General features: G+C 54.3%; 10 protein-coding genes across 10 annotated transcripts; 5 read left to right on the forward strand and 5 right to left on the reverse strand.

The window, feature by feature from the left end:
• Window positions 1-46: 46 nt before the first annotated feature.
• On the reverse strand, window positions 47-613 carry CKM354_000979000 (uncharacterized protein; the record flags this gene model as incomplete). The annotated part of the gene is made up of 1 exon (XM_044805224.1): window positions 47-613. The coding sequence occupies one exon, from the start codon at window positions 611-613 to the stop codon at window positions 47-49; it is 567 nt and encodes a 188-aa protein (XP_044661159.1).
• Window positions 614-2,284: 1,671 nt separating this feature from the next.
• CKM354_000979100 (uncharacterized protein) lies at window positions 2,285-3,656 on the forward strand (the record flags this gene model as incomplete). Its single annotated transcript, XM_044805225.1, has 3 exons — window positions 2,285-2,595; window positions 2,652-3,464; window positions 3,542-3,656. The coding sequence occupies 3 exons, from the start codon at window positions 2,285-2,287 to the stop codon at window positions 3,654-3,656; spliced, it is 1,239 nt and encodes a 412-aa protein (XP_044661160.1).
• Window positions 3,657-4,522: 866 nt separating this feature from the next.
• Window positions 4,523-7,076, reverse strand: CKM354_000979200 (uncharacterized protein; the record flags this gene model as incomplete). The annotated part of the gene is made up of 5 exons (XM_044805226.1): window positions 4,523-4,722; window positions 4,778-5,216; window positions 5,271-6,203; window positions 6,256-6,360; window positions 6,411-7,076. 5 exons carry the CDS (start codon window positions 7,074-7,076, stop codon window positions 4,523-4,525), a joined length of 2,343 nt encoding a protein of 780 aa, XP_044661161.1.
• A 3,862-nt stretch (window positions 7,077-10,938) lies between these two features.
• Window positions 10,939-11,697, forward strand: CKM354_000979300 (uncharacterized protein; the record flags this gene model as incomplete). Its single annotated transcript, XM_044805227.1, has 1 exon — window positions 10,939-11,697. One exon carries the CDS (start codon window positions 10,939-10,941, stop codon window positions 11,695-11,697), a length of 759 nt encoding a protein of 252 aa, XP_044661162.1.
• An 84-nt stretch (window positions 11,698-11,781) lies between these two features.
• Window positions 11,782-12,162, forward strand: CKM354_000979400 (uncharacterized protein; the record flags this gene model as incomplete). Its single annotated transcript, XM_044805228.1, has 1 exon — window positions 11,782-12,162. The coding sequence occupies one exon, from the start codon at window positions 11,782-11,784 to the stop codon at window positions 12,160-12,162; it is 381 nt and encodes a 126-aa protein (XP_044661163.1).
• A 1,430-nt stretch (window positions 12,163-13,592) lies between these two features.
• Window positions 13,593-15,657, reverse strand: CKM354_000979500 (polynucleotide adenylyltransferase PAP1; the record flags this gene model as incomplete). Its single annotated transcript, XM_044805229.1, has 5 exons — window positions 13,593-13,676; window positions 13,773-13,887; window positions 13,937-14,048; window positions 14,101-15,449; window positions 15,509-15,657. 5 exons carry the CDS (start codon window positions 15,655-15,657, stop codon window positions 13,593-13,595), a joined length of 1,809 nt encoding a protein of 602 aa, XP_044661164.1.
• A 608-nt stretch (window positions 15,658-16,265) lies between these two features.
• CKM354_000979600 (uncharacterized protein) lies at window positions 16,266-17,520 on the reverse strand (the record flags this gene model as incomplete). The annotated part of the gene is made up of 3 exons (XM_044805230.1): window positions 16,266-16,429; window positions 16,483-16,557; window positions 16,611-17,520. 3 exons carry the CDS (start codon window positions 17,518-17,520, stop codon window positions 16,266-16,268), a joined length of 1,149 nt encoding a protein of 382 aa, XP_044661165.1.
• A 650-nt stretch (window positions 17,521-18,170) lies between these two features.
• CKM354_000979700 (uncharacterized protein) lies at window positions 18,171-19,150 on the forward strand (the record flags this gene model as incomplete). Its single annotated transcript, XM_044805231.1, has 2 exons — window positions 18,171-18,947; window positions 19,007-19,150. 2 exons carry the CDS (start codon window positions 18,171-18,173, stop codon window positions 19,148-19,150), a joined length of 921 nt encoding a protein of 306 aa, XP_044661166.1.
• Window positions 19,151-19,799: 649 nt separating this feature from the next.
• Window positions 19,800-21,751, reverse strand: CKM354_000979800 (uncharacterized protein; the record flags this gene model as incomplete). The annotated part of the gene is made up of 4 exons (XM_044805232.1): window positions 19,800-19,975; window positions 20,036-20,857; window positions 20,911-21,358; window positions 21,425-21,751. The coding sequence occupies 4 exons, from the start codon at window positions 21,749-21,751 to the stop codon at window positions 19,800-19,802; spliced, it is 1,773 nt and encodes a 590-aa protein (XP_044661167.1).
• A 2,338-nt stretch (window positions 21,752-24,089) lies between these two features.
• On the forward strand, window positions 24,090-24,851 carry CKM354_000979900 (uncharacterized protein; the record flags this gene model as incomplete). Its single annotated transcript, XM_044805233.1, has 3 exons — window positions 24,090-24,344; window positions 24,400-24,500; window positions 24,551-24,851. The coding sequence occupies 3 exons, from the start codon at window positions 24,090-24,092 to the stop codon at window positions 24,849-24,851; spliced, it is 657 nt and encodes a 218-aa protein (XP_044661168.1).

Raw genomic sequence — 24,851 nt, forward strand, 5'->3', positions numbered from 1 at the left:
AAAACAGTCCTCCAGATTCTCAATCAGCCAAAGAAGATCTGTGAATTCAAATAAAGCACTCCGATTTGACACCAGCCCTCTCTCTTCGCTCCTCAAGCGTCATCGAATCCAGAGCTTTTTGCAGGTTCTTAGCAGCATCCTGCTCTGCCGCCACTTTACTCGCCACCGACTTGCACTCCTCCACGAGACCAGCAGCATCTCCCAGAACAGCTTTGGCAGCTCTCAAGTCCTTCTCCAGTTCCACAGCACGTTCCGGAGCTTTGTCCATGTGCACTCGATATTTGGAGTTGACTTCCAAGCTGTAACTGAGATGACTCTCGGCGCCTGGACTCCGAGGTGGCTCGATGGCGAAGAGACTGGCGGTCTTGTCTATGGCGTTTTCGAGGAGCGTGGAAAGTGTTGCCTTCTCACTAGGTGCTTGATAGGAACTCTCGTGCATAGATGTTCCACTTGATGGACTTGTCTGCTCGTCAGAGAATCCGCTGTCGCTGTTTTCCTGCTCAGGCGTGGCAGAACTCTCTTCCTCCTCGAATCTGTCGCGCTGGTCGTAGGGTCGTTTGAGTAATTTCGACAAATCATCCAGCAGAGCTTCGAGGCGAGCGACTTGCGACATTGGGCTGGCAACCTTTGATGTCTTGGAGGTACCTGAGATGGCCTCGCCGAGCAAGTTTTGGTCGAGTGTGATTCTTTGCAGATGTCCATCTAGACAGCAATTTTCTGTTGAGAATTTGAAGTGTTTTGTTGTTTGCCGCAGCTGCTTGTGCATGTGAAAGTTGTTAGGTGGAATCAACAGACTTCGGTTTTCACGCCCTTTCTGGCATTTTCGCGGTCTCGCACGCAAACACAATCATACTTGTCCTGGATGTAATTGCTGTTGTCGGGCGTGCAAGTTGCAGAGTTGAGGTTCAGCCATTGTTGCGAGTATGATGATCTCCTCCTGAAAGAGGTCCTGGCTCGGGATGTGTGAAAGCAAATACGCGGGCCTGCATACGTCGAACTGTACCTAAAAATTTAGGATGCGGTGAGCTGGAGAACGACACTTGAGTAGTGATACTGTCAGCCATTTCGCACGCGAGTACAGATTCGTGGTGCACTAGGGATAGAACAATAGCGACCTGTCGACCCGTAGAACAATGACGGCAGCAAGTAATCTGTGTACTATACCTGGAGTACGCATTGTTGCTCAAGACGTGGGAATTGTACGCGAGATAGATATACGTAACGTGCCACTCGAGCGAGCATGCCCAGGCCGTCCTCGGTCACGGCATCGGCTGTCCCATTGCCATGTATGACCACGTGCATGCTAATGCGGTCTGGACGACAGTGGTAGATCTCATAGATGAAGTGGCTAGGATACGGGACGTCAGCGTCATTAGCATGGAGCATGCCAAGCAATCCTGTATACCGTACCTCCTGCATCTCGCCTGTGATCCGAATTCCACAGCGACGAGTGTAGCACCATCCTGGCCTTGACATCGCGTGCATCCATCGCTGTTCATCAGTCTTTCTGTATGCGAGCACGGCGCGGGGAGGTGTCACGACACACGGCCGGGCTCTCCCTCCCCACGCCGGCTGGATCGCAGACGGCGCACGCTGCACAGATTGGGCTTGGGCAGCACCCACGCCAGCATCAACATCCCACAATCTCGGTACTGAGCAGGCAGGGCTGATTGGCGTCCGGCATCTTGACTCACAGTGCCGGGCAGCGTCACGTCGACTTTCACGCCTACGGCTCACTGGCGCGCGGAAGGCCTTCCCCAGCGGGCAGAGGAAGAGCGGTGTACAGGCCGTGTTCCGCGAGCAGCAGGCAAGGACCTGCCTGCCTGCCGAGTTTGTGACTTGAGCGTGCCATGATGGAGGTGAGGCTATATCCCGCTCGCTCCCTCACGCGCACTACCCAAAAATCAAGGCCATGCGGTGCTGTTTTGCGATGACCACCTGTTCCCGTCCTGCTGCGGTGCTGCAACCGCTGCTGCTGCTGGAGGCGCGTGTGTGGGCGATGACCTTGCTCTGAGGGAGATGTGATCTATTCGACATTATCTCAGCGGCTGCCTACCGCCGCAAGGCACCGTGTAAGTCTTGTCTTTTTCGAACTCGTTGGCGGCGATAAGCATGTGCGACAGTGGGCGTGCTCCCTCGTGTCGACAGAAGATGGGGTGTGGTGGTGGTGGTGTTGGTGGTGGTGAACGAGCATGTAAATATTGGGCTCCCACGCCGACGACACGTCTCCATCGTCAACCACCTTTAATTTCTAATCTGACACTCCATCACCACAGTCTCCGCCATGCGCACTCTATTCTCAGAGAACATCCTCTCACCCACACCCACCCCTGCGCCTGAGCAGAACAAGAAGAACCCTTTCGAGCTCTCCTTCGCCTCCAGCGGCCCCAGCGCTCACAACAGCTCGACAGCGTCATCGCATAACTCGCCCAAAGAGAACGACTGGCTGACATCGTACTACCGCGAGCAACAACGATTCGCTAATGAGGTCCACATCCAGAGCAACCAGAGTCACGCCACTCAAAATGCATCGACACGGCCTGGCCACGCACGGAGAAAGGGCAACCCAAAAGTCCTCTTCATGGGGATGCGAAGGTCAGCCAAACTACGCTTGATGACCTACTCCACCACCCACCTAACCTCCCTCCCAGAAGCGGCAAATCCTCCATCCAAAAAGTCCTCTTCGAGAAATTCTCTCCAGCCGAAACCCTCTACCTCGACCCCACCAACAAAATCGAATCCGCCACCATGTCCTCCTTCATGAACTTCGAATCCTCCGAAATTCCCCCCAACATCCCCTACCTCTCCCCCGACTTCGACCGCGAAGCCCTCTTTGGCGGAACCACAGGCTCCGTAATCTGGGTCCTCGACATGCAAGACGAATACTTCCAATCCATCGACGCCCTCATCAAAACCGCCTCTTTCATAATGGACAACTACCCACGTCTCAACTTCGAAGTCTTCGTCCATAAGACCGACGGCCTCTCGGAAGAATACAAGTACGATACTTTCCGTGACGTGCGTCAGCGCGTACAAGATGAACTTTCTGATGCAGGGTACGGAGATCGTTCTGTGGCCTTCTATCGAACTAGTATTTTCGATCACTCCGTCTACGAAGCTATGAGTAAAGTCGTTCAGAAATTGCTTCCGCAATTACCAGCCATGGAAGCTCTTCTCAATAAACTCTGCTCAACATGCCGAACGCAAAAAGCCTACCTCTTCGATACCGTCTCGAAAATCTATCTCGCGACAGACACGAGTCCGACATTCTTAAAAGACTACGAAGTCTGTTCCGATTACGTCGATGTGATTGTCGATATCAAGCAGATCTATGGATGGCATGGACCGGAAAACAAACACGATTCCAGCGATGCTTCTTCTTCTTCCTCGGCCGTCGTGGGCGAAAGTCTCATCACGTACGATAAGAGTGGGAACACGTACATTTACGCGCGGGAGATTAATGAGTATGCACCCTTCCCTTCCCTTCCCTTCCCTCTATCCCTTCTCATATTGTGAGACGAAACTAACATGCTTCTGCTAGATACCTCTCCCTCATCTGCGTCATGGGCCAAGGAAGCACCGCAGACAAACGTGTGCTAATCGACTACAACGTGAGTATACTGAACGATGCACTGCAGCAAATGTTCGCATTGTGAGGAGGGAATGATTTGAAGGAAAGGAAAAGCGACGGTGGTTGTACAAATATGCATTCGGGAACAGCCTTCGGCTCGGCAATCGGCAGCTGCACATGGCATGCATGGGATACGAGCGAAAAGCCGATAGCAAGCAGAGGAGGGAAGAGTCAAGCACCTGCAGATACGAAGAAACTTGTACAGAAATACGGCAGGAACACGACCGTACCGTACCGCCACGAAATGATTGGCATCTCGCAACCTTATCTTCCTCACCACTGTGAATCGTACTTGATGACAAGGTATGTCACATTGACAGATTATAGACACGATTTTAAATGGGCGACCAAGTAAAAAAGCTAAGTACTCGAAAAAGAAATCCCATCATGTCCAGATGAACAGAAAAAGCCCGCCAAAACATCGACCCATGGGTACTCGTGCCAAAGATTTGTGGATTCGCATTATCGTCCTCCGCTACGCCTGCGCTGTATACTGTCAAGCTTGTGTTCGTGGTGGTTGTGGAGGTGGTGTTACTGTCCAGCGCCAAGCCTCGGTCGGGTTTCCATCGAATTGACGCGTGTTGAGTGCGTCGCTGCTGGAAATAAGGCGTTCATGCTCCGCCGCTCTGCTGCCTTGTCGCATCACTTCTCGTCAAGAAGTCGCGTCTCTTCGTAGATCTTCGGCCGGCAGTCCTGGCAGTCTCGATGGAAATAGCATACTGTGCTTTGCGTCATCCAAATGCCCAATTTTCCTTCTAACTCATGCGTAAAGAACCCGCCAGCTCCGATGAGCTCATCAAGTTCTCATATTTGATCCTGGAACGACGTTTGGACTGCACAATTACCCCCGTAACGCCTCGCTGTGCTGTGCTTCTACGTGAGTGTCATGGTTTATCGGAATCTGGCAGAGCATCGGCCCATGACTTCGCCTTGACAGACTAGCTCTGCGCTGAACTCAGAGCCGTCGAGGGTCAGGTAAATGTCGAAGTATACGCGGTAGAAGGTGCCTTGTGGGGTATCCATTCGTTCGAAATCCTTTTCGAGGTTCTTCCGACTGAGGTCAGATGTAAGTGTGACAACCTCCTTGATGCCTGTGAACGTGATTAGTATACTCTCTGAGAGCGCCAGATGTAAGATTGTGCTTACGGGGATCCTTTGTATATTCCGGGCATACATCTTCGTCGCAGGCATACAGAACATCCTCATACATCAATGTTGCACCGGGCGCGACTTGTCTGAAGAAGGACACCTTGACTGGCTCGCCAATCTTGACCCGTTGTCCCTTCTGCACAAAGATCTGTCGTGTGTACTTGCAGCGGTCCTTACCATCGAGCGAAGGCACACGGTATTGCTCGGGATGATGTCCTTCCTTGAACGGCTGCAGCGTAGCCATGAGGTAATGCCTTCGTGCCACACGCGACGTGATGACTCGCTCCGTGATACCAGCTGTGACTGCTCCTTTGACAATGGCCGCGACCGAGTCCATAGGTCGCACGACTTTGTTCTGGAATTGCGGAGGCACGTGTAACTTGATCTGCTGGAAGAGATACTCTGAGGCGCCGAAACCTCCAACCACGAGCACATTCTACATCACGTTAGCGACCGATCAGCGATCAATAAGAGTCGTCGATCGTCATACCTGTAGCGCCCTGTTCTGTGCTTGGATCGCAATGATCTGGTTCCTGACCAGTTCCAAAATGCGATTGACCACGGGCTCGAAACATTGCAAGATTTCCTCGTTAGTGAAAGTCATGTAACCTTCCTCAATACCCGCCTCAGGAAACTCGGCCTCAATTCCAACATCAACAGCCCACTTCTGGCCATTGTTGCGGAAGTCTGCCTTGATTCTGTTCTCAAAGTCCATGATACATTTTGCGTAGACCTTGCCTGCAGTCTTTGAGCCATCTGGCAGTTTCATTTTCCTAATCTTGGCCCGCAGAATATTGGAGAAGTTCCTGTTCAGCGCTGTTGATCCGCAGGAGTCTCCGGAACCAGCAGTGCATTCGGCCACGGTGAATGGCGACTCCTCTTCAACTTCGTATGCAATCAAATCGACAGTGCCTCCACCACAATCGACAATGAGGACCGCATCGTGGACCTTCAGGTTCAGAAGGCCAGTCTTTGAGCAGAACATAGCTGCAGCCTCGGGCTCGGAGATAAGTGTCAATCGGTTGTCATTCTCGTCTCGCAGGAAACCAGCTTGAATCGCCGCAGCTCTGGTTGCTGCCTTACCAGCATCGTTCCAAATGGCCGGAACTGTCAAGAAGTACTTGATGTTACGCTCTTCTCGGTTGAACACCTCACCCAAAGTCTTTTGTAATTGGTTGCGCATCGCCTGCCGCAGTTTGAACAGGTAATCGGCAGCGACATCGATTTCGGACTTTCCAGGAGGAAGCGGTGGGAGGTTGATAGGGTCGATATATGTGTTACCGGAAAGCATAAGCTGAAGCTTGAACCACTCCACTTTCTGGACTCCCGGCTTTGGGTAGCCAGTAGGTGCGAGGGCTTCGGCGATATCTGGACCCCAACCTACTACCTGCTGGTGCTGGTCATAGTATAGCACAGTTGGGATCTGCGGTTCGGTTAGCACGACATTGTTGGCACGTCGCAATTTCAGTACTCACCTTTTGCTTCGTCTGCGTACCAGCGCCTGGCCATTCGACAATGATATCCTCTTTGGCCTCGGTGTTGGTGGCAAAGGCGAACGCTACGCCAGAGAATGTCGTGCCCTGCCGTCGCTGTCAGTATTCGATCCCACTATCTGCCCAGACCGACTCACGAAATCAATGCCGACGATGAGTTGCGCTTTGCTTCTAGAATTGTCGCCCTGCACCTCGTGTCGCCCGTTGTTGTAGGGGTGCACTGCTTGCGGTCCATAGCCGTAGCCTGCTTGTCCCGGATGCGGCTGGCCCATGGGGTAGCCCGGGGGAGCGGGCTGACCGTACAGCTGCGGCTGATGCTGCGGTGGGTAGCCGTGACCGCCGCCGGTGTTGATGGGCGGAGGCATAGGACTCGATGGCCTGCCTTGGTTAGGATGCCCCGGAGCGCCCAAGTTCCCTCCCTGATTGGCGTACTGGTATGACGGCGGCCGACCCAGAGGCTGGCTGTTGGGGTTCATGGCGAGCGAGGTCGACGAGGCCGAGGCAGCCTGCGGCGGAGCGTTGCTGTTTGACTGACTTGGATCGCGCGAGACGCCGTTCGAGGCAACAGCAGCGGTGCTGGCGGGCGCGTTCGCGGGCGACGAGGTGCCGTTGGTGGTGGGCGCGGGCGCTGAAGTAGCTGATGGAGCCGTGGGGCCGGCGCGCGACGGCGAGGGACGATTGGCGGGGGCGGAGAGGGTGGTGGTACTGCCTGCGTTGGAGCTCTGGCTGCCGGCGACGGAGTTGCTGCTGCTTCTGCGTGTCGAACCGACGAGTCGTCTGAAACGCGAGTTCATGGAGGACATAGGAAAGAGCCGGTCATGGGCAGCAGCCTCCCTGACACTTTTTGCCGGAAGGAACAGCGCCAAATGCGACTGCGACTGACCAGTGCGGGCGTGGAGGGGCGGAGAGTGGCCGCCGAGGGAGCAGACAGGCAGGCAGGCAGGCACGCGGCAGGCGGTATTGGCTGGTGTGTCTGTGAACTGCTGGCTGATCCGACTGCGGGTTCGCGGTGCGCCGTGTCGTTCGGTTGGGCGCGCGTGCAAAGCCGGGGGGCGTGAATCAGCAGCTGAGCGTCGGCGTCGGAGACTGATCTGACGGAACTGTCACAAAAGCGAAGGCCAAGGAAGGCGATGGGGCGAGGCCGAGCAATAGCGACAGCGACAGCGACAGCGGATGGGGGAGGATGTGCGATCTCAGCGCATCGACACCGTCAATGTGCAGACAGACCCAGAAGCTCTCACCCGCCCGCTGGAGCCAAGCCGAGCTTGGCTCATGTCCAGCCAGTCCCATTCATCTCTCAGCCTCAATCTAGTGGCAGCATTGCACTGCCCGCATCCCAGCGACTCCATCTCCATCAACCCTCCCATCGGTGCCGCGACGTGCGGCCCTGGAGCTGTGCTCCGAGCTTAATCGCATAAGCAGGACCGCTTCTGTTTCATGGCCTAGCATGAAAAGACCTGTCTACATGCTCTCTAGTACCAAGCCCAGTGATATTGCCTTTGCGACCAGAATCCGGTGCGGGGCGGTGAACTTGGGCGCACTGGCGTTATGCCAGACGCTTTGCTCCATCACATCACGCAGGGATCCGCTTTAAATCTATTGCCTTTCTCGGCCACCAATGCTTCCGGCGGGGAGTCTTGTCTGCCATTGACACCCGCGCTTATGGCTAGCTCGCCGCTGTAGCTGCTCTCACCAACACGAGCATGGCTGAGAAAATTTCATCCCTACATACGAGCGTGGTCTCAGGCGCAGCACCTAGTTTTCAGCTCGTCCAGGGTGTGTCAGCTTTTTGCAAGTACCTGGTACCTCGACTTTCGGCTTGTGGCGTCCCGGACTGCACTTCATCTGGAGCAGCGAAGGATCTCCCCACCCAACAGTACGGCTCAATCCACCAAATATCTTCGCGTGCGAATGACAGACAGCCATTACCGAGCAATACTGCCAATCCTCGGCCGGATATGGGCCTCACATGTCAACGTTTCACAGGCGTTTATGCAGCTTCCGGTGGATGCCCAACGAACACCACAACCGTGCCACCAGCTCTACTTTCCCCTTTCAGAAATCGCAATGGCTGCAGACTGCGTCGACCTGCTTGGCATTGACCAAATGAACAAGCTCCGCATCACCTATATGACATGACACGGACTGCCCAGGAACCCTCCTGCAGATGACACGATACGCATGTGTCTTCTTACTCGTGCTTCCCGCTAGTGTGGGGAAATAATCTCAATTCCATCGACGTGTTGAGGTTATGACATTTCCACCCTTTGGGAAATTGCAGACATGTCTTTGCAGACGCAATTGCCTCACGCACCGACGTCTCCTGGACACAACAGTTGACAGTCTCAGCGCCGAACCGAATGTCACAAGATATTGGTCGCCACCTTGCGAACCTGAGACATTACAATCTGAGACGAGATGACGAAGACAACACAGCACCATAACCTCGTGTCAGCCATGCTCCACCATATGGATGCTGCTAACGTTGAAATGTTCCGTTTCATGCAACTAGTGCAACCATCACTCTCACAAGGCACCTTGTTGCAGTGAAGCTCCCGCAGAAAGACATTGTCTTTCCTGCTGCGGTAACATTCGAACGGTCAATTCTGACGGGCGTTGAGCTGTTCCGAAGTCCCTCAGCACGTTCCGAACGACTTCGATGCTGTTGATTGCCAATCAGAAGATTTCGAAATCCTGAGCTGGTGTGCAAAGAAAATGAATCACTACTGCATGGCGCTGGCGCGTCGAGGAGGGCTGCCAGTGTCGTCACAGCCCCTGCTTGACGATCAAATCTCATTCGGGCTATTCTCTTGTGCTACCGATCTTGATTCGCACAGATCTACAGCATCAACCCGGAAACATCGCTGGTACAAGCGGTGTTTGAGTAGGCGAAGGTAAACGCATCACATTGAGCACTTGTGGTGGGGCTAATCGTTTTGGAGTACTCGAAGTTTTGCTGAGAAACCATCAAAATTTCACCTTCCCCAAGCAAATCTCTGCACGCACGGTAGAGTTGCGGAAGGCGCGCTGGCGCGCGACTGCCAGCGCCGACCTGCAGCTTACGAAGACCAGCCACTTGTGGGCCTCACACTATCATCTCGGTCTCGAACTACAAAGGCCTTGCGAATGTGGTGCTCGTACCATTCGAAGACAGCCTTGCGCAAGCCGCAAGCCTCTCTTCTGGACTGGACATCCGAGCCAAGCTGCTCCGGGCCCCGCGACAGCCTTGCTTACGACTGGCACCGCCACCGAGGATACAGAGAAAGGGCCCGAAACTCACAAGCCTGCGTAAATGGTCTAGTCCTATGCAAAGAAGTGATTGGCGCGAGACCTGCTTTCGGACCCGAGTCTAGACCGCGGATACACGCGAAAGCGAGCTATCGTCTTCAAATGGCCTGACCAGTTTGGTCTCTATGCCATTTCATGGCCAGTTTCTCTTTCCCAGTCAACAGCAATGGACATTGAGATGCACGATGCTGCTGCCTTTCCAAGCATGGGCCCCGGTCACATCGGCATAGGGGACGCCCCTCTTGGGACCTACTCGGGAGAAACGGATGAGGCCAAGCTTACCAAGCAAAGAGCTTGGTTTGCTTGACCCATTCGAAGCAGGCCAAATGTGCCAGACTTCACAGAAATCAAGAATTCCGCAGAGGAAGAATGACCCCGCGACTCAAGAGCACGCATGGCAGCCGCGAGAATTGACCGAGAGGAGCAATACGCTTCGACTGACAGGTCGTGAAAGACGAGAACTCTCACAGCGCGCCGTCTGAATAGCTCACGAGGCCAGAGGAGCCTTGCACTGCAAAGCGAAAGGGCCTAGCCTTGAGCATACAGTACGATGCCGTGGAGTACTCATCATGGCACTAGGTAGGCCTACTCGCATCAATCGGGTCAAGGCATCAGTGACGAAATTCCATTATATTGATCACGAATCCTTCTCGCCAGCAATTCTCAATTTGGACAGTCTCATGCAGCAACCGACTCCACAAATCGACTAACACAGACCGACATCGTTGTCCTTGTCACATTCTCCATGGCCTAAATGTCGCGTCGAGCTGATGCGGATATTGCTAATCCTCCTCGGGCGCTGTTCGAGTGTTAAATCCGATGTTTCCTCTTTTTCCGAGGAAATGCTTTTCGGACTTCTTTCCGGGGCGATTGCCTAAAATTCCAAGCGCCGTAACAACAAGCACACTCCTAGCAACTAGCCGAATGGGGATCGTGGAACTGTTACCGGAGGCAGGGTAGCCGTGAACACTTCCTTCGTCCACCTGGCCATCAACTGACGTGCGGATTAGAAGACTCACGACTGGAGCGAAGGTATTCAGACACTAGGATTTGCGTCCCAACGCCCAAATAAGTGACATTGAGGCAGGCTCTGCTGGCAAGCTGTCCTGGCTGGCGGTTGAGGCGCGGAGCTTTGTATCTACAGTTGAGCTTCTCGCGTTGCCCAGAACGAACAGGGTCGACTGGTTCCTGTCGCAACTGCCTCAAGAGACCGCAGGTTGCCTCAAGAGCATTCTCAATGGTCCTCGGACGTTGAACTGCCCCGGGCCTCACTCTCTTGACGACCTAGAAGATGGTGATCTTGACAAGGCATTCTTCACGACATTGAAGTCTCGCAGAGGCGTTGACTGTGTATCTGTATGACAGTCTTTCTTCCAGATGGTCGCTGAGATCTCGATATCTTCCCAGCACTTTCCCAAGACCTCGTTCACACCACCTAAGGGATGCCCTGCTCAGGCCAAGATCGTTGTCATTGGCAATTATCCGTCCACGGCCGAACAGAGCACATCAATGGAGTGGATGCAGACGTATTATTCTGGCCCATTCGACCACAGCGTGCTTTCAATCGACGCGCGGCCTATCAAACAGACAATTCTCGAGCGAAAAACTGCTGAGAGTCGCGCGGAGCGGATAATTGGGGCTCAAAATATGGCCAAGATCGAGCACTTTGACAATTTGCTGGTGGCTTCACCCAACGCCAGGTTGAGATTGGCCCTCGGAGCTGAACAATTCCCATATGAGAATCATCACATCATGCTGCACAACACGCGGACGTCGAGTAATCTCTGGAACGCTCCCTTTCAGCTTGCGATCGACGACTCTTCCATCTTCTTACCATTGTACCATCCTCAACAGTTCGATCATTCGAGATTGACCTCTGCTATAATTGTACGGGGCATGCAAGCTGTCATTCGTCTCGCACATGACCTCGTCGATTACCCATCGCCACCTTTAGCCCTTGCTACCGCCGTGGACATCGTTCGAGAGCAGTCCGGTTGGAACGTCGTCGGCTCTTTCCTCTCCGAGGAGTTAGGCGAACGTTCATCTACTTCTCATCGGCCCAAAACTTTATTCAATCTCGGGGCCTGGCAGCGAACGGGGTCCAACCTCTACCTTTTGCTCAAGAAGATGAAGTGAGATAAGCAACAGCCGAAGCAAAAGAACAAGCAACAGCCGAAGCAGAAGAATAAGCAACAGCCGAAGCAGAAGAGGCTTCGTACCATGCTCATAGCTCAGGCAAGACTAGCCGAGATCGCTGAACGACTGGACAAAATAATGGGTCCAGTCATATCTGGAGATGAATACAACCAGTTGGTTGACCAAGCGGCAGCCGCGGCGATCGAGAAGCGCCAATTTGTTGCTGTCGACCCTCCTGTCTTGCTCTCAGAATCCGATGAGGTCCCAGTGGCTTTCAATGGAGCGCCAAATCCATGTCGTTCCGTTGCGAAACCCATCTCGGATAAAGACTTGGCGATTCTACAGAAAAACCCAGAGTACATAATAGGTTTGGAGTTGCATCTTTTGATGCAACATGGACACTCATCTGGCTTTAATCGGGATATCATCAATCGCATCGGTATCAATCTCGGCATGGCAGATTGATCTCTCGGAGGGCAAAGTTTCTGGAGGCGGGCCAAAGATTCTGCGCCTCTAGGCAATGTCTACTGCTCAGAGGAAAATACGCCAATCCCAGAGGAAGCATAAATCTTTGCTGCAAGGTGGGTCAAGGCGACAGATGATCAGCTTTGTGTATTAATCTCGTCAAACGATGGGCATATGGATTTCATGACTAGACTTAGCAGGAGCGGTCAGTGAAGCTCCTCCTTTCGATCGTTTACCGACAGAGCATGGAGTATCTGTAGCCTTCGGCATGTTCGATACAGACATACAAGCAGCGCATATTACTGGCTCAATGGAGGCAGGCCGGTGTGCATTATGCTTCTATGCTCTGGTTACTTTATTGCGTTGCTCGAACCGAAGAAACCCCGCTGCCAAGTCGTCAGAAGACTGAGCGGCGCACGATCTCAGGGGCCACAAGGCTGAGGTACTCACTACAAGGCTGCGATAGTGCAAGGCTGAGGTCCCGCAGGGCTGGCAGATCGCAAGGCTGAAGTTCCGCCAGACCGAGGTATCGCCCGACTGAGCGCGGCCGTGTGAGGTACGAGGAACGGCAGAAGGAAGTCTTGTCCTCGTGAGGAAGCCAGTGGGAAAGTCACAGAAGTATGCCCGTCGATTGAATCTCGAACTCACACAACGCGGATGTTGGGCTTCTGGTCTCGCTGAAAGTTCGCGAGAGGGCTCGCAAACATGATCGTCAGCCCGTAAATCATGCGGGCGTTCATCATGCGGGGGACTGTGGCTCTTGAGTTCGCTGGTCCTGCATTGTACACATGTGAGGATTGTCGTTCTCCGAATTCGGTACAGTTGGTGGCGTCGGCTGTTGTACGAACAAAAAGAACGTCACCCTCGCTTACTCTGTCGTTCTTGACATGAGAACAATAAGAGATCAATCGAGTTACTTTCAATTTGAGATCCGTAGACCTCGTGAATGGACTTCGATTCCAGAACTACATACTCGAGGTAACACTCTAGCGCGAGTCGCGAGCAGCAATCTGAATTCTCCATTATTCCGTTTTCATCAACTTGATTAGTCGCGTCGTTGTCATCTGTCCGCAGTCTGATTCGATCGCTCGCCCCCTACTCTCTCAATTTTTATCATTTTCTTGTTCCTGTCCAACTTCTCGCCAATAGCTTGGGAGAGGAATACTTTACCTCGCTCATACTTTTCGCGGAGTGCTCCTATGCCGTCCAGGCCGTTCTGTTTCGTTGAATCGTCGCTGCGCTTTGCGTATGTCCAAGCGGCTCAAGTAGTGAGCGGGATTCGGTGTCGCGACTCGTCGCCGATCGGTGTAGTAGCGAGTTCCTGCGTAGCTGCCTCTCGTCTGGCGAGAATGCCGCACTGACTAATTATGTTAGATCAAATGTATGCTGCTGCATCTCGGCAGAGATGCAGAAAGACTCCCACCCGTTGTTCATCCAGCAGCTCCATTGGCGATTGGTGTACCACTTCCGTTTACAGACGCAGACTGACGGCGCTTAGCAGGATTGTGGTTCTCCTAAGATCGAGAATCAGCTCAGTGAGCTCGTCATCCACGTACACTGGTGACAGGCCCAGCCAGTCTCTTAGCAGAGCGTGCATCCTGGTCACTCACGTCCAAGCCTGCATTTGTAAAGCTCCGCTTCTTCTCGAGAGGCTCTTTCTTGCCCTTCTTCTTCTTGACGGGTCGTGTCTCGCCCGCTTCGAAGAGGTCCGGTGGGAGCTGATAGCTGCAGCAGCGTCAGTAGGGTTCGAAGTCTTGGGATGCCGCAAACATACTCTCGATGATACTTGATCTGTACCGAATGCACGTCTGGATTGTACCCAGGCCAGGACGTCACATTTGTTTTGAAGTCATTAACCGAATAAGAAATGTCGAGGTTCTTCTCGCCTGCCGAACGGGTTAGCCAAAGACGTGCCACTCATAGCTATGAGAATCCGACCTTTGTTGAGCTCAATACCGAGATAGAAAGTGGTGGTCCAAAGCTCCAGTTTGCTGTCTTCTTTCTTCTCGCCTTCCTCGCTGGACGAGTTCAGCCCGTTCACGACGTCAGCATCTCCCTCAGCGGCGGCCCGCTGCTTTACGTCTGCGGTCTCTTCGGTCGTAGTGGTCTTGTCAACCAGGCCTTCGAGACCGCCACCTAGCACTTTTTCAACTTCTTCTTCATCTTTGCACTTATGATGTCGCTCGATGCCCTTGTTGAAAGGCTGCACAAGCTTGACTTTGTCCGCGCTGTCCTCGATACCTTCAACCAACTTGTAGCGAAGCCGCGATGTGACCAGACCAGACCACGCCTGCTGCTCTTCCTTGGTCTTGGATGCAGTCACGACGACGATGTAGTGCTGGTATGCCGAGGTGAAGAACTCATGCTTCACGAAAAGGTCGCGCCACTGCTTCTTGCCCGCGTAGACTTCAGTCATGATCTCGTGACCTCGGTTGAGCTCGCGAAGAATGACAGTCTTGGTAGACCGCGTGATAGTGTGGGTGGCATTCATGACAGGGTATGCTGGTGTGATCACGGGCATCAGATGTCGTTTGTCACGGAAGTTCTTGTTGGGGTCCCACTCCTGCTGATTGAGCGAGGGTCCTTTCTCGCGCGCCTGCAGGTATATTGGCGATGGCCACTGCCAGCTCTTGACGACCCAGAAGAACTTGGCGACAATCGACGAGGCGGCTGCCTTGGGGTATAGCTGACAGACTCGTGCCACCATCATGGCATAAGCGACACCACCTGGGTAACCGTAGACATTGCCATAGAGACCACGCTTCTGTGCCCATATCTTGATGGCGCGAACAGCCACGCGAAAGACTCGTGTTTGTGGTACCAGAGACAAAATTTTGTTTGTAACTCGAGTTCCGTTGATGCACTTGAGATCGGTCTCGCTCAGACCTCGAAGCAGTTCTGTATCATCCAGGGAAAGGCCCACAGGGACTTTGTCCTTGTGCAGGGTGCACCAAATGAGATCGATGGAGATGCCGTCGATTTCGGTCTTTATGATGGGCACTGCGATACCAGGTACAGGCACGAGCTCGGTGAGTTGCTCGGGTGGAACACGTTTGCGGATCATGCCTGGCATGAGTTCGAAAAAGTCGTCTCTCGAAACATGCTTTGGCCCAACCATGAGCGTGTCAATATCCGAGCCAGGACCGAAAACGCCCAATTGGTAACTGCCATAAGCAGAGACCTTACCACCGGCCTCCTTGAGTAGCTCCGGATTGAGGCCTTTCTTCTTGCCAGCCTCTTGCACGAGCTCGACAGCCAGCTGTTGCAGAAGACCGAGGACCTTTTTCCTGCGCGGATTGTCAGCTCTTTATCCCTCGTTCGCCATTGTATGTCTTGTGTCACCAACCTCTTCTCCGATCCTTCCTGCGACTCGAAGTTGTTCTGCGCCTTCAACTCGGCCATCAACATGTCGTTCAATTCATTGTCGCGGGGCTTTGGAAGATCGGTGGATAGCGGCGCACTAACGCCCAGATACTGGGCGGTCTGTTCCGCCATGGTGTTCGTGGTGTTGCGCGGCGATGAAGGTGACTAGGAGGAGTCGGAAGTGTTGGTCTGCGCGGCTCAAGGTTTCATCGGAGCATGCGTCGCGAATTCTCGAGGAAGTCGCTGGGCCAAAGGACAGAATCGGAGACGGCGACAGGGCGAGATATAGATACGAACGCGATCAGACCGACGGTGAGTGCGCGCTGCCGCACAATCGCGTTGAAGGTCGGTCGGAGTGGATGGACGAAGATGAACGGCAAGTGCGCGTGAAAGGCAGACGTTCGAACGTTAGCGCAGATCCGGCTGCCGGCTGCAGACCCTGGTCCAACGCCAGCCAGCCCTTCACTTTTCAGCCACCGTTACCCGACACACGCGACTCGCACAACATCATGTGGCAAATGGACATGACACGGCGCACGACACGAAAAGATGCGCCCATGTTCACCGAGACGCGCGACGCGCTGCTCGAACGCGATCGACATACGATTCGGCACCAACAACGTTCTTCGCGGCGGAAGTGAGCTAAAATCGCAGGTGAGACCGCGGAGAACACAGGAAGACCAGACGGTAATATGTGCTGCCATTCGCAAGGTAGAATTGCTCGTCAACGCGATCGAAGCTCAGTTCGAGGCAAAGAAGTCGCGCAACTGCTGATCCAGCCACTTCACGTCCTCAACTGACTGCCCAGGTCCGCCGGCCCAATGACCCCATATGCTCTCGAATGGGACGCACTTCCCGACGCCGGGCCTCATACGTGCGACTTCATCTTCACTGTCCTCGGGAGCTGTGTGCAAGTTAGCGTGGCACTCCTCGACATGGTCACACGGCACGTCTTACGGAAGTAAAGATCAGTTCTGCCTGGCAGCACAAGAGCTTTCGCCTTGATACCTTTCATAGCTGCATCGAAATCGCCTGAGATGGATCAGTCATGCCGCAAAAGTAGGCGTCACTCGCAAAAATCTCACCATTGTAAGGGTCCTGCTTGGAACAGTCACCAGCCTGCCATGTATAAAGCATGGCGACCATATTGTCAGGATCTTTGGACAAGGCCCATTCCTCCCAGAAGTTGACCATGAAGTCTTCGATGTCCTTGAATCCGAGCGCGCTCTCATACAGCTTTGCGCGATAGAAGGCCTGACTAAATCCCCAGCCGGAGTACACTCTTCCGAGCGCTTTCAGACCTACGATGCGTTCATGGTCGCTCCAGGCCCGATACTGATTAATGGTTGCCTCGCCCTTGCAGACGCCTCCCGAAGCGATGCCTTTCCCTCCGAGGACAGCTACCTTGACTCCCTCGAGCATCGACTGGTTGTGCAGCGAAGTCTTTGCCGATCCACAGAATGGCACGATCAAGTCCATGAAGTCTGGGAATTGTGTCGCCCACTGGTACGTCTGGCCAGCCCCCATGGACCACCCGAGGACAGCTCGGGCATGGCTAACATTGAGCTTCTTCGTGACTAACTCATGCTGAGCACGAACGTTGTCATAGAAGGTGACTTCTGGCCAGGGTCTAATGTCCTTTCGGTTGCTCGGACTGCTGGACTGGCCGTTCCCAAACAAGGCTACAATGATGATAAAGTATTCCGCTGGGTTCAATGTCTTGTCGCTGCCGATCAACCATTCGTTGTCTGCAATGGCGCCAGAATACCAAGTGGGATAGACGATGGCCGGGCTTCCGGGCTCGCCAAAGGTCTTGTATGCTATCTTCGCATCAGGAATTACGCCTCCATTTTGAAGCTTGAAATCTCCGAGCGAATAGGTTGAGAAGTCGGTTGACATGTTGTTCATCTGCTTTCCCAAGTCGGCTATCTTGTTTGACAAGTCTGGTGGCTCCTCGAATGAGTGACTGCTACGCAGAGTATCTCCCCGCTCCATGAAGAAAGTTTAGGCTTGTCAAGCAAGCGATAAGAATAATGCACGTCGTATCTGATAGCAGCCGAACAAAATGGTCAGGCCATATTTTCATGGCCGCTGGGTAAGGACCAGGTACTGGACTCCAGCCCATGACCCCGCTATTGTGGTTGCTGTGGTTGGTTCAGGTGTGGGGTCTAGAAGACCTCGAAAGCGTCTGCATCGATCGTGCCGTACATTGCTTTGTGCCACAATTGTCAAGGTAATATCAGCAAAATCGATCCCTCAAGCATATAGCCAGATGCATATAGCATCCAATGCATGAGTTCAAGAGTCGCAGCTGGCGTCGTGACTTCCTCCGGAGTAGACACAGCGCTACGTGGCGCGGCTTCCAGCTTAGCGGAAACAGTTCCATTTGCCGATGACGTTTGCCATTGCGGGATATGGCAGCTTACCAAATGACAGCAAATAAGTGACCAGCCGAGTTCATTGCCGCATCAATATTGGCTAAGGGCTGACTAGGTGTTTAACAACTTCACAACACAAAAGCACTCGACTTTCCTCATTCAGGCCGCACACACCTCGCTCGAAACCACGTGCATTCAACCAGACACGAGAACCACCAACAAGCTTCACCAGGATCTCATACACCTTGAGAAAGAAAATCCACAACCATGTCCGGCGAACCCGAACAGAAAAAGAACGACACCGCTACCCACGAAAACATGTACGACAGCGAAAAAGCCGTCCAACGCAATCCCCACGGAAACTTCAAAGAAGTCGAAGCCTCCCGTCCAGACTTCGACACCCAAACCCAATGGCACTACACCAAAACCAAAAATCCCAATTGGAAACCTGGCCAAGGCGCAAACGACAACGGAGCCTCCCTCCAGAAGAAACACATATCCATCGACCCCTACGCAGAAGGACGTCCCGCCACATTCAACTACAAACTCCTTATTAGCGCCATCATCCCCCGTCCCGTAGGCTTCATTTCCACGCGCTCGAAAGATGGAACTTCCACCAACTTAGCCCCCTTCTCATACACCCAAATGGTAAACCACGACCCCCCAGTTTTCATAATCGGCTACGCAGGAGGAATGGATCGCGCAAAAGATAGCTTACGCAATCTAGTCGAAAGCGGAGAATGTACAATCAACATCATCTCAGAACACTACCTCGAAGCGGCAAATGCCACTTCAGTGAACGCTCCTTATGGAGTTTCAGAATGGGCTTTGACGGGTTTGACGCCTGGAGAGACAGAAGTCGTGAAACCGAGTCGAGTTAAAGAGGCGGTGTTTTCTGTGGAGGCGAAATTGATGAATACGCAAGAATTTGAGAGTCGGGCGACGCCGGGGAAGAAAACGGGCGTGTTGGCTGTCGTGGAAGGGGTGAGGTTTTGGGCGAGAGAGGATGCGATTAATGAGGAGAGGAACTTGATTGATCCGAATGTGAGTTTTGTGCTTTCTCTTACTTATGCATTTGTGGATTGGGCTGATGAGTTTTTCAGGTCCTTCGCCCCATTGCTCGTCTCGGAGGCATCACTTATGCACGCGTCCTCGAAGGCATTGAGCTTCCACGACCTGATTGGGAAGAACTCAAGAAGGAAGCCGAGCCAGCAGGTCTCGTGAAGCCGAAGCGTGATGATCAATGACTATCTCACCCTCGACAGCGTCTCTGAGATATAGACATAGAGTGAGATGGATAAATGAGCCAGGTAGCGGCCAAATCAAGAGCTTCCGTTCTGTTCGCGGCTAGAAAGCTATTTTCTCTTTTTGCATCTTATACAATCCTTCCAAGCAAAAGCGGCCAGTCGGCCACCGCCGTTCTGCAAATCTCTCAAACGGCTGAAGGCTATATACCTTTGCCTCACGCTTCCGCGGCTCGGACACATGCAGTAGCCTACGGAATGGAGGCAGGATCCATGCACGGCCTGCTCGCTTTTGAGAAAGTGCGACAGTCACCCAACTTTGTGTCCTCATTTACGCCTTTTCCCAAGGCGGCCTCACGCAATCTAATCTCTTGGTGCCCAACTCAGGTTCATTCGACTCCACTTCCATGCAATTCCGGACAGATGATTTCTGGCACATCAACGAAGTAAAAGGTATCTGGTCTGGTGCTCTAGTCAGGCTTGTCGAAGAGCTCGTCTTAAATGATCCGGTATAATGTGTGTAGAGAAGCTTAAGAGAAACGAGGTTGCTCCTTGCATCCTCGAAAGAGCGATTGGTTGGCCGTTGATATGTGAGTGCTCAATCCCGCACGTGGGAGATTCCAATTCCAGTGCAAGCTTGGTTGGCATTGGCTCACGTGCTGAAAACCGGTGCTTTGACAAGAATAGCACGTCCTCGCACAGATACACTAATGCCTGCGGCCATGCGCACGCGTGGCGGCAAGTCTTCCTTGCCACCTTGAGCACTTTCAGGACGACCAAGGCTACCAGACGAAGCACCTGCGTGCTTGCTCGATCTGGGCTTGCCTCCTGTAATTGCACTGAGCATACTTCTCTTTTCACGCCGGACAGAGCTTTGGTCAGGATTACTGTCGGTCATGTCTGTCACGTCGCTCGCAGCGCTCTTCATGCTCGCACGGTCTGCCTGGTCATCTGCCACAGAAGTGACCAGGGGTGGGATTCCGGATTCAACCTTCATCTGATCGTTCAAGATGCTGTAGCCGGGCGGGAAGTATTCAATGTTGACGTCTCTGCTTTCGAGTGGGAGATGTATCGCGATGCTCACCACAAGTTCGATGATCATGTGGACACCGCCCTCCAAGTCCGAAGGAGGAGGGTCTTGCAGGTGCTGTGCGAGGGCAGAAACAAGGCCATCCTTGAGAGAGTCCGTGAGGCGTTGTCGATTCTCCGGGCATTGTGGAGATCGAAGCGTCTCTGCCAGTCCATCCAGCGTTGCCAATCTCCAGTTGACTACTTTTGACGTCAAGTATTCTTCCTCTTCTGTGCTCTGTGCCAATGGAGCATGCCGTCGGATGTTCGCCTGGATGCTTCGGAGCTGCGCGGAAAGCGATGGCTCGAGATCCGGGTGGAAGTACTTCTGGAAGACTTCGCTCACCAGCCAATTCGATATGAATGCTCTGCCGGCAGCAGTCATCTCCTGCTTGCCTGTCGCAACTGCATCTTTGTTCACGGACGCCACGAGCCATTGCGGTATGCTCTTCCAACTCTTGCGTATGCTGAATGCAAGTTGTGCCACCAAGCCGTCTAATCGATTGAACCGCGTTGTGTACTCGCTATCGTCAAGTGAAGTTCGCGACTGTGCTAATCGCTGATGTGCGAGGCTGTTCTGCAGTTGTTTGACTTGATCCTCCTTTTCGAAGTAGTATTTCTTCACCTTGGTATATTTCTCGCCTATTTCGATTGTCAGCACGCAGTGAGTGAAGTGATAGTGGGAAGCTGCTCACGAAGCTCTTTGTGGTCTTTGACCAGTTGCGAGACTTCATCGTCGTTCATCTCATCGGCAACGGCCAGAGGCTGCGGGGTGGCCCGGCCGACTTCAGGCTGCTGTTGCTGTGGCGGCACCTGCTGTGGCTGACCACCGCTGCCCTTGTACGGCTGGCCCTGACTCCCCGGAGGCACGACGGCAGCGCTGAATGCGGCCATTTGTCCTGCTTGTGTCGAGTGCGACCCCTCACGTGGCCTCATGTCATGGACACTTTGTCGATTGCCGTTGCGCACCGACTTGGTCTGCGTCATGGAGCCATTATTCGACATGGACGAAGAGTCGTCGGTCTGCCCCGAATAGCTGCGCGCTGGGTTCAAGGCGGGGCGGATGGTGTTGTCGGCGACGTAATGCGAGTGGTTCTCCGGCGGCGAGTATTCTTGCTGCTGTGAATGCGTCGGGGGCGGGTTCTGCAAAGCAGGCGATTTCAGCGGAGCGTTCCATGATGTGCTCGGGGTTTGGATAGCGAGGCCTACATTGGGAGCGGTTACGGAACCACTACGTGACGTCTGGTAGGCGCCTTGATGTTGCTGCTGCGGCTGGTGCAGGGATTGCGGGGGCTGAGCATCAGAGGTGCCGTAGTGCGAGAGGCCACCCGGCTGCTGTATATAGGGCTGATGCTCGTGGGAGTGGGCGGTGGCAGGTGGACTGAGCACACTCTGCCCACCCTGCCGCTGCTCGCGGAAGCCCTGCTCGGTATTCAGCCGCTGCAGCCGGCGTTGCGACCAGCGATCCAGGGCGGCGGGAGTGTTGCCAGAGTCGGAGGAAGTCTTGCCCGGTGCGCCGCCGGCGTGCGCGCTCATGGGCAGCAATGGCGAGGGGCTGTTGGAGGAGAGGGAGTTGCTGGCGTCGTCGCTGCGCAGCGCGGAGGGATGCGGCGGGTCTATCTCGGAAATGGTGGCCGGGTAGTTCGCGGCGTGTAGCGAATGGAGCGACTGGGCACTCGTGCTGTAGCTAGCAGTGCTGCTGGTATCGCCCGCTCTTCGCACCGTCTGGGAGCGCAGGACACCAGAGCCGGGCTGCGGTGAGGGGTGCGCGAGTTCGCTGGTCGGCGGCGACGAGGTGCGGCGATCTGTGGCCAATATTAGAACCGCACCGCTAAAGGATCGTGCCGAGCGTTCTTCCCTGCTGTCGAGATGATGTTCTGCGTGCTGGCTCTCCTATCCAGCGCGGGAGCGGCACTCGATCGGCCGTGGTGGTAGCGCTGCTCGCTGTCACGCGGGGCGTCTTGGCTGCGAGGAGCAAAGGGCAGATCTTTTGCACGATCGATTGAGTGTTAGCATACGAACTGCAGAGAGTCTATCCGCGCTCAAGTGTAGCAGCGCGCCAGCCAATAGCCAGGATGGCGGGAGAGCGCAGCGGCAGGGATGTGTCGTGTGGGAGCGGCAGCAGACACGGCGGCGGAACAGCCAGCTGAAACACGCAGAGGCAGCGGACAGCATGAAGAGACGGGTGTGTTTGTGGCACGACCGCCGCCGTGTGTTCCGTCCCATCCCATCGAGCTGTCGAGCTGTGCCATGCTGTCCTGGCCGGCGGGGCCCGTTGTGACAACGCTGCAGCAGCTCTCGACGATCGTAGAGGAAGAGATATAGGCCTAGTACGCACCGGGATGGTCGAAGCCCGTCTTGTTGTTCGACGAGAGCGCTGCTCGCAGCGACTTCCGCATATCCAACCCCGTCTCCGTCTCCCGTCGCGGTGCTCTGTCTCTGCTGCCAGTCCAATGCGTGCGTGCCGGGCGGTCGGTATGCGGATGGGGGGTGGTGGAGCTCGCGTAACGCTGGCGGACCGCGCCGAGCAGAAGGGCGGAGGAGACAGCGATGCGATGCGGCGGCTGCGAATGCGAGTGACGGACGGTGTTGCAACAGTGGCAGCGGAAAGCACAGCACGGCGAGCGCGTGTCTACAGGACGGTGGAAGTTGAGCTACTTGCGCGCACCCAAAGCATGTCATCCGCTGCGGCCATGGCCTGCTGGCGTGGTCACTGGTTCCATCTCCGGCGCGCTCGGCTGGCCTCCACCACTGCCACCCAAGACCTGCAACTGCGACTGCAACTGATCACCGCGCTGCCCAACGAGCGGCCGCCGCGCCGACGTGACCCAGCTGCGCTCACGGCGATGTGACCGCGCGGAGGAGCGCTCGCGCTTATTATATGGAGTCGCCCTCATGCGCGTCGTCCGCAGGCGCAAACAGCCTCGCATGCAGCATGCATGCATGCAGGTGGGCGGTGCATGCCGTGACAGGCCCGCGGTTTTGCGGTTTCTGACCGGGGCCAAATATAGCCCTCATGGCACCAGATTAGATCCGCCCCTCAACTCCTGAACGCTCACGCACAAGCACCAGCTCATCATCACGGAAATGACACGTCCTCATTTGGCACGCCCCAGGGCCCCAACTCGGCGCCGTATTTGAATCAGCGCTCGGCTCAGCTCGTCATGCCAAGCTGCATCTCCTGGCCGTTTCAAAGGAGAGCCCTGCGCTGACGAAATGTACACATCAGATTCGCGGTCTGATGTCGTGGATCACCCCGCTGGCAATCAACACGCAGGCTGCTGTATCAGCGGTGCGAGAACAGCCCGAAGACTGCCTTCTCTGCCCACCTGCCAGACTGCCCGCCCGCGACAATTCTGAAGATCGTTCTTTCCCAGGGAGATACTCCACAGATACCTGGCAATATCCAAGTAGACCCTTCCAGGAACCAACCAATGAAGAACCCCCTCATGTCCATACACTTTCGTTGCTGTTACAGGCTACTCGCAGCAACACGCGATGCGCAATCTCTGTACGGCACTCAAAGCCGTTTACTCGTCCAGAGGGACACTCTGCATTGCAATGTTCCCTGCCATGAGCCAATGCGAGCCTTTTCGATGACCTGGTCCAACTCTCCACGTGTGTTCAAAGACGTGCAGTTGGTCCTGTCTAGACCTGCCCGTGCTAACTCTTACTTCCATCTCCAATTCTCATCACAGCGACCATTGCTGTCTTCAGTGTCACTGATCTAATAATCTATATCCTGCAACAGATTGCCACTCGTTTACAAGCAGGTATCACATTTCCTCCTTTCAACTGAGTGGATCTACTTCAGAAATAGCCGCCGTCGCCGAGCGTCACAACAAGCCACAATAACGTCGCCGATTCCGCAACGATGCTCTTCTCGGCCGCCGCAACAGCCATCGCGCTTCTAGCGTCAGCCGTTGCAGCAGTTCCAGCTTCGCTCACAAATATGGCTGATAATCCGAATTTGGAGATCAGCCAACTGGTCGTCAACAGCTCTGCTACAGGGAATACATTACTGCAATTCAACGTAAAGAACCCAGAGCCGCTGGCGGCAAAGAGTATTGCGGTTTGCAGAGGAGAATGGAACTCCGTCAAGAAGGACTGGCCTGTTAGCGGAAAGGCTGTAGGTGATATCGAGCGCACACAAATGCTGAACATGCAATTGATTCGCTTTGCAGCTTCGGTGTGAAAAGTCACAATCGGTAACCTTCTACATTGACAGCTGGACGGATGCTACCAATTTCGTTATCGCCATTCAGGATCGATTCAAGGATCACAGGTTGGTCTGACCAAATCGCTCGGAGGGTATTCATTGGCTAACTCGTGAAGTATCGGCGAGCCTCCTTACGATCGAATGACGACCTTCAGCAAGGCCACCGTTAATTCATCTGTGGTGTCCTACGATAATAAAGATGAGAAGCCAGACGCATCTCAGGGCACGAACGCTGGCACGACCGCTGGCACGAAAGAAGGCACAGGCACAGGGACAGGCACAGGCACAAACGCAGGCGCTGGCGCCACCGCAAACGCACCCGCAGACACGCAAGCCAAAGGAAGCTCCGATTCCGTGTCCGGAACACAGATGCCAGACGTCATCATATACGCAGCCGTATACGCCGTCTCTGCCTGA

Source organism: Cercospora kikuchii (genome assembly GCF_019650295.1).
Source record: "Cercospora kikuchii DNA, contig_00006, whole genome shotgun sequence".
In the NCBI taxonomy this organism is placed as follows: domain Eukaryota; kingdom Fungi; phylum Ascomycota; class Dothideomycetes; order Mycosphaerellales; family Mycosphaerellaceae; genus Cercospora; species Cercospora kikuchii.